The 12,484-nt window shown below is 42.7% G+C and overlaps 1 protein-coding gene across 2 annotated transcripts in view; it reads right to left on the bottom strand.

Annotated features, from left to right (window-relative positions):
- Positions 1-2,385: 2,385 nt before the first annotated feature.
- LOC118942053 (UBA-like domain-containing protein 1) overlaps positions 2,386-12,484 on the bottom strand; it is a 31,425-nt gene continuing 21,326 nt past the window's right edge. For both annotated transcript variants that reach the window (XM_036955993.2, XM_036955994.2), the window contains one exon: positions 2,386-6,683. In XM_036955993.2, coding sequence (XP_036811888.1) covers positions 6,351-6,683 — 333 coding nt within the window. In that variant the 3' untranslated portion in view covers positions 2,386-6,350. The remainder of the gene's footprint in view (positions 6,684-12,484) is intronic.

Here is a 12,484-nt window from a genome sequence, read left to right as displayed (position 1 = left end):
AATCTATTCTCTGTCGGACTCCACACCTTCCCTTTTTATGTGTCATCCTTTCCGTCTGTTGGATCAGTTGTATCTCATCCAATACTTACAGCTCAGCGTTGCTACAGTAGGTATGTATGTGGCTCTTTCTAATAAGGTGGTAGTGAGGAAGAAAAACTCACACAAACGAATCTCGGAACCCAGAACCTAATCTTGCACGTTACCAGCCTGTCACGAGAGCCTACACACGTCCACACACACCCCCTCCCCACAGCCTTGATGACCTCACATGCAGGAGAGCCTAAACATAATCATCAGTGCCCAGTCAGCATAGTTGTCAGACCAGTATTGAGGGAAAAGCAGGCGGTAGCCTACTGGTTAAACAGGAGTTAGGAGTCTTTCTGTCTGACACTGGTCTGGTGGATTAAATTCCTTTTCCTCGCTTGAGTAGCCAGGCGTGATAATTAGGATTCATCCATCTTCTCTGTGTCACTGTTAACACATTTCGGTTCACCCAAGCTGACTCTCCCTTTCTTTCTCCTCCAACTCTTTTCTCTATCTATACTGAACAACATTATAAACGCAACATGTAAAGTGTTGGTTTCATGAGCTAAAATAAAAGATCCCAGAAATGTTCCATACCCACAAAAAGCGTATTTCTCTCAAATTATGTGCACAAATTTGCATCAAATCAAATGTTATTTGTCACATACACATGGTTAGCAGATGTTAATGCGAGTGTAGCGAAATGCTTGTGCTTCTAGTTCCAACAGTGTATTAATATCTAACAAGTAATCAAACAATTTCCTAACAACAACCTAATACACACAAATCTAAAGAGGTGAATGAGAATATGTACATGTAAGTATATGGATGAGCGATGGCAAAGGTGCAATAGATGGTATAAAATACAGTATATACATGTGATATGAGTAATGTAAGATATGTAAACATTATTAAAGTGGCATTATTTAGTGGCATTGTATAAAGTGACTAGTGATCCGTTTATGAAAGTGGCCAGTGATTGGGTCTCAATGTTGGCAGCAGCCTCTCTGAGTTAGTAATGGCTGTTTAGCAGTCTGATGGCCTTGAGATAGAAGCTGTTTTTCAGTTTCTCGGTCCCAGCTTTGATGCACCTGTACTGACCTCGCCTTCTGGATGAAAGTGGTGTGAACAGGCAGTGGCTCGGGTGGTTGATGTCCTTGATGATCTTTTTGGCCTTCCTGTGACATCGGGTGCTGTAGGTGTCATGGAGGACAGGTAATTTGCCCCCGGTGATGCTTTGGTGAGCATTTCTCCTTTGCCAAGATACTCCATCCACCTGACAGCTGTGGCATATCAAGAATCTGATTAAGCAGCATGATCATTACACAGGTGCACCTTGTACTGGGGACAATAAAAGGCCACTCTAAAATGTGCAGTTTTGTCACACAACACAATTCTACAGATGTCTCAAGTTGAGAGAACGTGCAATTGGCATGCTGACTACAGGAATGTTTACCAGAGTTGTTGCCAGATAATTGAATGTTAATTTCTACCATAACCCGCCTCTAACGTTGTTTTAGAGAATTCGGCAGTACCGCCAACTGAACTAAATACCGCAGACCGTGTGTAACCATGCCAGCCCAGGACCTCCATATCCGGCTTCTTCACCTGTGTGTCACACCCTGGCCATAGAGAGGTTTTTATTCTCTATTTTGTTTAGGCCAGGGTGTGACTAGGGTGGGCATTCCATGTTCATTTTCTATGTTTTGGATTTCTGTGTTTGGCCGGGTGTGGTTCTCAATCAGAGGCAGCTGTCTTTCGTTGTCTCTGATTGAGAACCATACTTAGGCAGCCTGTTTTCCCACTGTTAGTTGTGGGTGGTTATTTTCTGTTTAGCGTTTGTTGCACCTGTCAGAACTGTTTCGGCTATTCTTTTAGTTATTTTGTATTCAGTGTTCAGTCAGAATAAATAATATGAACACGACGCTGCACCTTGGTCTTCACCTTCTTCTTATGAATGCCGTGACACTGTGGGATCGTCTGAGACCAGCCACCTGAACAGCTGATGAAACTGAGGAGTATTTCTGTCTGTAATAAATCCCTCTTTGTGGGGAAAAAACTAATTCTGATTGGCTGGGCCTGACGCCCCAGTGGGTGGGCATATGCCCTCCCAGGCCCACCCATGGCTGCGCCACTGCCCAGTTATGTGAAATCCATAGAATAGGGCCTAATGAAATTATTTCAATTGACTGATTCCCTTATATGAACTGTAACTCAGTAAAATCTTTAAATTGTTGCATTTATATTTTTGTTCAGTATATATCAATCTCTCTCTACCCCTCTCGTCTCTAAATCTCCATCTCTCTTTCACCCACCAGCTAGAGTAAATTCAGTCACAACTAAAGAGACATACGTCATACCTTGAAGGTCAACATACGATATTTATTTAGGAACACAAAAAATGATAAGTTAATTATCAGGTAGTCCACAAATATTGTGGAAATGGTATATCAATACAGTCATACAGGGGGAAACCATCCCGAGACGCCCGGATTCAAACAAAATGGTGAATAAGGGATGAACTGAAACATTATTTTAGTCAATTTAAAGATGGTTTACTCATTATCGTTATTATATTGTCCAAAGAAGTTATTCCTTGTTTATTTATTTCTTCCTAAAAAAAAAAAAGAAAAAATATTTCTAGCTAGGTTTTATTTTATATACTTTATTCAATTTAAATAACCCAATGACAACAGAACTGAATGGGGCCGACCCTGCATGTGAATATTGCCTTGAATCAATGCCTTTCATAGCCTGCTATAGGCAGGATCACAGTGCACGGGATGCCCAGTTGTATAATGCTGCAATACAAATGATACACCAGAGGGAATGGAAAACACCATGTAGACCGTCATTGTGAATAAGAATTTGTTCTTAACTGACGTGCCTAGTAAAATAAAGGTTCAAATGTAGTATCCCCTACCCCCACAGCCAGAAACACATCTCGGTTTCATGTACGTTTGCTACAAAAAAACAGTATACATTATGAGCACATCATGCAAAGTGGCAAGTTCTGCTTTACAAATAGTATAGTAGTCTGTTTTTTCTCCTCGCCGATCAGCTCTTCCCAAACACAACCTAAAGAAACCCCGCCCACTCCCAAATCCCACCCACCAAGAAAAAAAACATATTAAACTATAATATATCAAACCATGATTTTTATATAATACCCAAATCTGCAGAAACCTTGCAGTGGACAGTTCTATCTTCCAGACCAGGTTAATAGGAAAGCATCACCCCTCGTTGGAAAGAAAAGCTATAGCAGTGAACAATATCATCGTCAACATGAGCAAATACCAGAGCTGAAAAATCACAATTGTTTAAAAAAAAAAAAAGTCCTGTGTTGTCAAACAGTTGAGAATCCCTGATAGGCTGAAAGAAGTCAGGTGACGACTAGGTGAGGTAAGAAGAGTCCCATCTTACGATGGGTAATGAAAACTAGGTTGCTGTTTCTTCTGCTCTGCAAACACGTTCGTGATGAGTAGAGTATAAACACTGTACTGCCAGATCCCCTCTCTCCATGAAGTGTACACACTCTTTATAACATGTTCCTAGTAGAGTATAAACACTGTACTGCCAGATCCCCTCTCTCCATGCAGTGTACACACTCTCTATAACATGTTCCTAGTAGAGTATAAACACTGTACTGCCAGATCCCCTCTCTCCATGCAGTGTACACACCACTCTCTATAACATGTTCCTAGTAGAGTATAAACACTGTACTGCCAGATCCCCTCTCTCCATGCAGTGTACACACTCTTTATAACATGTTCCTAGTAGAGTATAAACACTGTACTGCCAGATCCCCTCTCTCCATGCAGTGTACACACTCTTTATAACATGTTCCTAGTAGAGTATAAACACTGTACTGCCAGATCCCCTCTCTCCATGCAGTGTACACACTCTCTATAACATGTTCCTAGTAGAGTATAAACACTGTACTGCCAGATCCCCTCTCTCCATGCAGTGTACACACCACACTCTCTATAACATGTTCCCAGTAGAGTATAAACACTGTACTGCCAGATCCCCTCTCTCCATGCAGTGTACACACTCTCTATAACATGTTCCTAGTAGAGTATAAACACTGTACTGCCAGATCCCCTCTCTCCATGCAGTGTACACACTCTCTATAACATGTTCCTAGTAGAGTATAAACACTGTACTGCCAGATCCCCTCTCTCCATGCAGTGTACACACCACACTCTCTATAACATGTTCCTAGTAGAGTATAAACACTGTACTGCCAGATCCCCTCTCTCCATGCAGTGTACACACTCTCTATAACATGTTCCTAGTAGAGTATAAACACTGTACTGCCAGATCCCCTCTCTCCATGCAGTGTACACACTCTCTATAACATGTTCCTAGTAGAGTATAAACACTGTACTGCCAGATCCCCTCTCTCCATGCAGTGTACACACCACACTCTCTATAACATGTTCCTAGTAGAGTATAAACACTGTACTGCCAGATCCCCTCTCTCCATGCAGTGTACACACTCTCTATAACATGTTCCTAGTAGAGTATAAACACTGTACTGCCAGATCCCCTCTCTCCATGCAGTGTACACACTCTTTATAACATGTTCCTAGTAGAGTATAAACACTGTACTGCCAGATCCCCTCTCTCCATGCAGTGTACACACTCTCTATAACATGTTCCTAGTAGAGTATAAACACTGTACTGCCAGATCCCCTCTCTCCATGCAGTGTACACACCACACTCTCTATAACATGTTCCTAGTAGAGTATAAACACTGTACTGCCAGATCCCCTCTCTCCATGCAGTGTACACACTCTCTATAACATGTTCCTAGTAGAGTATAAACACTGTACTGCCAGATCCCCTCTCTCCATGCAGTGTACACACTCTCTATAACATGTTCCTAGTAGAGTATAAACACTGTACTGCCAGATCCCCTCTCTCCATGCAGTGTACACACCACACTCTCTATAACATGTTCCTAGTAGAGTATAAACACTGTACTGCCAGATCCCCTCTCTCCATGCAGTGTACACACTCTCTATAACATGTTCCTAGTAGAGTATAAACACTGTACTGCCAGATCCCCTCTCTCTATGCAGTGTACACACCACACTCTCTATAACATGTTCCTAGTAGAGTATAAACACTGTACTGCCAGATCCCCTCTCTCCATGCAGTGTACACACTCTCTATAACATGTTCCTAGTAGAGTATAAACACTGTACTGCCAGATCCCCTCTCTCCATGCAGTGTACACACTCTCTATAACATGTTCCTAGTAGAGTATAAACACTGTACTGCCAGATCCCCTCTCTCCATGCAGTGTACACACTCTCTATAACATGTTCCTAGTAGAGTATAAACACTGTACTGCCAGATCCCCTCTCTCCATGCAGTGTACACACTCTCTATAACATGTTCCTAGTAGAGTATAAACACTGTACTGCCAGATCCCCTCTCTCCATGCAGTGTACACACCACACTCTCTATAACATGTTCCTAGTAGAGTATAAACACTGTACTGCCAGATCCCCTCTCTCCATGCAGTGTACACACTCTTTATAACATGTTCCTAGTAGAGTATAAACACTGTACTGCCAGATCCCCTCTCTCCATGCAGTGTACACACTCTCTATAACATGTTCCTAGTAGAGTATAAACACTGTACTGCCAGATCCCCTCTCTCCATGCAGTGTACACACTCTTTATAACATGTTCCTAGTAGAGTATAAACACTGTACTGCCAGATCCCCTCTCTCCATGCAGTGTACACACTCTCTATAACATGTTCCTAGTAGAGTATAAACACTGTACTGCCAGATCCCCTCTCTCCATGCAGTGTACACACTCTCTATAACATGTTCCTAGTAGAGTATAAACACTGTACTGCCAGATCCCCTCTCTCCATGCAGTGTACACACTCTCTATAACATGTTCCTAGTAGAGTATAAACACTTGGACAGATGAAAAGAGAGAGCAGAAACAGTTGCTGCTTTAAGTCCTTGTCTCAGAAAACATCAGAAGTATAATCCTTGGACTTGAAGATGTTTTGTTCCATACATTTCTCTTATCTATGCATTTACTGAGAATATTTTTTTCTAAACAAAGATTTCAGTTGCTCTCTTTCTTATTACTAAGTGTGTGCGCTTCTTAAAAAAAAAAAGTTTGATTTCTTATTTGCATTGTTTCCACTTCTTGAATTGTCCACGTTTAGTACTTGCTTGGTTTTTCTTGGTTTGTGTAGCTGTCTCTATCTCCACCCTACCACCCTCAATTGGAAAGAGACACACCTTCACTTCCCCCCCCCCCCCCCCCCAGGGCCGTCTAGTCCTGGCCCCTCATCTCTCGGCCTCCATGGCCACACTCGCCTTCTGTTCGGTGGCTGGGTGCTGGTGGGGGTTAACGGTGACCCCCGTGGGCCAGACTGCGGGGTTGGAGGGGGGCTGCGAAGGGGGCTGCCCCTGAGTCCAGAGTCCCTGACCCTGTGGACCACTCATGGGCATGGGGAGTGGGGGCACGCCCCAGCAACCGTGTGGAGGAGGGGGAGAGGTGGCCATGGAGGCCATGGGGCTGCTGGAGGTGAAGCTCTCTGAAGCCTTGAGACGGGAGAACATGGTGAGGGCATCAGGGAAGTTGGGCGGGGTGGCCGGTGTGTTGGCTGGGGTGCACATCTGGAAGAGAGAGATGAAGAGAGATTTTAGGGGGCGAGAAGACGTACGGAGGAGCACATCCATATACATCACACAATGTGATATAATTATCATTATCACACTTATCACTATACGTTTCACACTATCACTGCCGTGCATCCAGTTTGTTTCACACCATCACTACATCCAGGATGAGGATGCCTGTATATCTAAGCCTGTATACGGTCCGTCCAAAACAGAGAGGGGAATGTAGGGGGATCCTGTCCTCTCTGTCCCTGAGGATCCTGATGACATTCCTCTCCTCCTCTTTGTTCTGTTCCTAACAACGTTTTTTGTTGTTGTTTTGTACACATTACAAATATCAGGCACAAATATTCATTCTACAAATGATCAGCAATCAACAACTTACATCAGTAAATCAAACATGTCTAACAAAAAACAAAGTCCACCGGTAAAAACAACAGACTCCAAACACATGATCTCATAATGATTCAAGAAGATGTCATTATGTTTGTTATTAAGTAGGAATAATGTGTTAACTAGATGATTCAATGAAATCAAATATTTGTCATTTTGGTATAGAATTCTGGAATTGTTGATTGTGTATTTGTGTATTGATTGTGTATTTGTGTATTGATTGTGTATTTGTGTATTGATTGTGTATTTGTGTATTGATTGTCTATTTGGCAACAAGAATGTTAAAAAAATCACAATCATTTCAATGGTCTTGTCATCCTCGCAATAGTAGCATAGTATAACCTTCATGTCAAAAACATGGGTAGTTGCCTAAAAGTTGCAAGGTTTTCCCAGAAATCTATCACAGACTTACCCTCATACAGTAGAACCTAGTGTGTCAGATCTTCACCTTTTTTTTGCAGATAACACATATCAACATCGACAAATTTGGACAACATGGAATTACATGGATACGTGATATCTTATGTAAAATCTTAGGAGAGCACTTCCTTAAGTTTGTTTGGTATACAGTATTTGTAAGGCATCAACCAACATGTTACAATATTTGGTTTTACCTCGAAGGTATAAATTGGTTGTTTGACTGGAAATGTGTCTTATGTATTTGTAACAAGATTTCTCAAGTAAGCCCACGCCTTCCAGACTGAGTTCTGGATCAGCTCTGTGATCATCATCAAAGCTCATATTATTTTTCATTAGTGCAGTTAGTCCACTGGGAATGGCTTTGATCACATAAATATACTCTCTGAAAGGTATTGGAAACTCATTCAGTGTTATATTTCCCTATTAACAAGGTGACCCTCCATGACCTCACATCATGTTAGCAGATCACCTGATTGTCACGGTGCCATCTCTGGTAGTAGCTCCTTCAGTGACGACGATGGTGGTGTGGGTGAGGACAACAATGTCAGAAAGAACTCCCCCCTATCCAGCCCAAAACAACATGGACCAACCAACCAGCACCTCCCTGCAGGTCACAAGCCAGGTCAAGTAGATTGAAACAATATTTTTCAGAACACACTCCTCAAAAAGTGTTGTGGCAAAAACAAAAAGGATCTCACTCCAAGAGGCCTGGTTGGTCCAGGGCCAGTTTCCTTTACTCCACATAGATAGGCCTATTATTATAGACCTACTGTTTCTAGCTGACCACAACAACAAGCTGTTACACAGGCAGCCCCATAGACCTACTGTCTACTTCTGAAGGAGGGCTCAAAACTGGGGTGCCAGTGAAATATGTTTTTGTTGGTAAAGTTTGTTTTTGTTTCACTTTTTCTTTTTTTTATGATGCAGGTTTATTCAAACAGCAATGGGTACGCAACAATGGGCATGAAGACCAGGTTTATTCAAACAGCAATGGGTACGCAACAATGGGCATGAAGACCAGGTTTATTCAAACAGCAATGGGTACGCAACAATGGGCATGAAGACCAGGTTTATTCAAACAGCAATGGGTACGCAACAATGGGCATGAAGACCAGGTTTATTCAAACAGCAATGGGTACGCAACAATGGGCATGAAGACCAGGTTTATTCAAACAGCAATGGGTACGCAGCAATGGGCATGCAGACCAGGTTTATTCAAACAGCAATGGGTACGCAACAATGGGCATGCAGACCAGGTTTATTCAAACAGCAATGGGTACGCAGCAATGGGCATGCAGACCAGGTTTATTCAAACAGCAATGGGTACGCAACAATGGGCATGCAGACCAGGTTTATTCAAACAGCAATGGGTACGCAACAATGGGCATGAAGACCAGGTTTATTCAAACAGCAATGGGTACGCAACAATGGGCATGCAGACCAGGTTTATTCAAACAGCAATGGGTATGCAACAATGGGCATGCAGACCAGGTTTATTCAAACAGCAATGGGTACGCAACAATGGGCATGCAGACCAGGTTTATTCAAACAGCAATGGGTACGCAACAATGGGCATGCAGACCAGGTTTATTCAAACAGCAATGGGTACGCAACAATGGGCATGAAGACCAGGTTTATTCAAACAGCAATGGGTACGCAACAATGGGCATGAAGACCAGGTTTATTCAAACAGCAATGGGTACGCAACAATGGGCATGCAGACCAGGTTTATTCAAACAGCAATGGGTACGCAACAATGGGCATGCAGACCAGGTTTATTCAAACAGCAATGGGTACGCAACAATGGGCATGCAGACCAGGTTTATTCAAACAGCAATGGGTACGCAACAATGGGCATGAAGACCAGGTTTATTCAAACAGCAATGGGTACGCAACAATGGGCATGCAGACCAGGTTTATTCAAACAGCAATGGGTATGCAACAATGGGCATGCAGACCAGGTTTATTCAAACAGCAATGGGTACGCAACAATGGGCATGCAGACCAGGTTTATTCAAACAGCAATGGGTACGCAACAATGGGCATGCAGACCAGGTTTATTCAAACAGCAATGGGTACGCAACAATGGGCATGAAGACCAGGTTTATTCAAACAGCAATGGGTACGCAACAATGGGCATGAAGACCAGGTTTATTCAAACAGCAATGGGTACGCAACAATGGGCATGCAGACCAGGTTTATTCAAACAGCAATGGGTACGCAACAATGGGCATGCAGACCAGGTTTATTCAAACAGCAATGGGTACGCAACAATGGGCATGCAGACCAGGTTTATTCAAACAGCAATGGGTACGCAACAATGGGCATGCAGACCAGGTTTTCAAAAAGTTTAGTCCGAAGTCCTGGTTAAATCTTTGCGACGCTCAATTCAGTCATGCGCTGTTTGAATGAACATTTGGAAATGCTTTCTCAAAAAAACTTCCCAATTACAGTACATTTTGATGGCAAGGTAGGCCTGCTTACCTGGCAGAATGATATCATGATGATTTGTATCAATCACGGGGCATTTGTTTTGCTAACTCTGCCATCACACATTGTACAGTACGAAAACACCGCTAGCTAAACAAGGTCTCTAGCTACAATTGAATTAAAAAGGCAACAACACACTCCACATTTTTTTGGTAATGTTTCCCGACCTTAAAAGGGGTCTCCATAAGCATTGTTGTGGATTTAGAATATCCAGATTTTGTAATTTTTCTATTAAAAAAAGACCGAATACCTCATAAACATAGAAAAATTTTACTTCAAAAACTGAATTTATGAAAAGATCAAACACATTAAGGGCTCTACAACTGTAGTGTCTGTTTAAAAACACTAACAATAACACCCTTTTTGAGATTGTGCAATCAATGTAATTGTGATACTGCCAAGTTAAAATGTAATTATTTGTGTATGGAGGGTAGGTCATTATAGGCTACTATAGCACTCAGATTAAAGATTAAATTAAAGATTTAAATGATGCACGCATCATCCGCTTTCCCAGGCAAGTGTTATTTTCATTTGGTCCAGTAGCTTTCAGATGGCACTGGCCCTGGGTGCCACTGCCAAATGTACCTGAATGTCAAGCCCTGCAAGGGCATGCTAATTTAAAAGATGGCTAGTCATTATTATCCTGGTTCTGTATGGAATGCAGCTACATTATGAGACAGTTATTGTTGCCAAGTAGCAGTGAAAAAATGGTGCGACCAAATCATGTGCTGGTGCTATCAACTGAAAAGGTTTGTCTAAAGACCTGGAACTACAACAAGCCAGTATTACACAGCGTTCAACTCCCAACAGCAGGTAAACAAGGTCCAAAGAACAAAACTAGTGTAAGAAAAGCCCAACGCGTGATGAATGCTCATTTTGAGAATGTGTCATGTATGCATCCAGATTTAGCCCCGATGAGCGGCATGATATGAAGGGTGAGCATGTCTCTGTTGCCCTCTAACAGGAAGTGCTGTGTCATGTCTCCGGTCTATTTCCTGTCCTATGTGTAAAGAGACACCCTGCAGCGAGAGGTAACTTCCTGTCCTTCATGGTTACCCCCTCTACTTCCTCCCTATTCACTCTACTCAGATATCTAACACAGCCACCGTTAAACAGACCACCCCAGATTGTTTTACTGCTGAGCTCACATATGCCCTTCACACACACACACACACACGAGCTGGAACGATGAACCGAAAAATGTACGACACCGGCCATACCGATTACTTTTGCTGATATTTTTAGTAGCCTTTACTAGAGAAATGTGAAGTTTGAAATGTATCAAGTTTGCTAACATGGATGATTGTTAATGGGACAATTGATTGCTACAAGCATCAAGTTACTAGAAAAAACTGTGATGTACATTAATAAACTAATCATTCTATTTATCGTTATCGCATCAATTCAGACAATTTATCGCAATATGGATTTTTGTCCATATCGCCCAGCTCTAACGCACGCACACAACAGGACAGAGAGTGATTATGTATTGCTCCATTGGGGAAATTAAAATGATCTGTTCTCAGTGTAGACAGCACACTGTAGAGGTCTAGTCTCTGTGCCCTCAACCTAGCAGTCATTGTCTAGGTGCTGCTTTTGTTTACCCAAAGAGAAACGAAGCAGGCCTAGCCTAGATGTTTTCGGTGCAGTCCCAAACAATGTCAATATATCCTAAGATGAAGCACATGCTCAGAGAAACTATATGTACAGTTTATTCCCACATATCAGTGGTAGCCAGGCAGCACACACAGGCTAGGACTGTGCAGACTGCAGCATTAAGGGCCTGCTGTAAAGCCATAGTAGCTTGATTAGGCTGGCAGCAGATTTAAACGAGGAGGTGTCAGTCTGTGAAGGACACGGTCAGGTAATACTTCAAAAGGCTGCTGGGACAGTGTGTGCGGGCAAAGCATCAAATCCGATTGGCTGAGGTGACTGGGGGCATGTGCATTTAAAATGAGAAAAGCACATTCATGCATGCACATTTGGGGAAGGGAAAGGCATACCTAGTCAGCTGCATAACAATGCACTCAATGGAAAAGTGTCTTCCACATTTCACCCAACCCCTCAGAAGCCATTTTTTCCCCATTTTTTCATCCAATCAGGTGGAAATGGATGTTACCTAAACTAAGTGAAATGCATGTTACCGACCGCAGCATTCATTATTTAGAGAACTGGTGAATATTTGTTCTAGGAGTGTGTTCTAAACACGGCAAACACTGAGGCGTTGCCTTGGGGACGGTCCGTTGCTATGAGGAAGACAGACCTGGTGGTGATGGATAGGACTAGAGCAAGCTTAGACACATCTGTCATTAACTTTCTACAGATCTGTTTACTGAGTGCAGTTTACTGTGGACTCCAATCTGAAGTTTCACCCTGCACTGCTCTAGACATGCCTGCCTGTCTGTCTGTCCAACCAGCCCTCCACTTTGGTGAAGCTTAAGCCTCAGTCGCTCACTCCTCACTGCTCTCTCTGTGCTTCTCCTTGCAAGACTGAT

Source organism: Oncorhynchus mykiss, chromosome 20 (assembly GCF_057628025.1).
Source record: "Oncorhynchus mykiss isolate SJ-2025 chromosome 20, ASM5762802v1, whole genome shotgun sequence".
Lineage (NCBI taxonomy): Eukaryota > Metazoa > Chordata > Actinopteri > Salmoniformes > Salmonidae > Oncorhynchus > Oncorhynchus mykiss.
The sequence above is the reverse complement of the archived record's forward strand: the minus strand, read 5'-3'. Positions and strand labels throughout refer to the sequence as shown.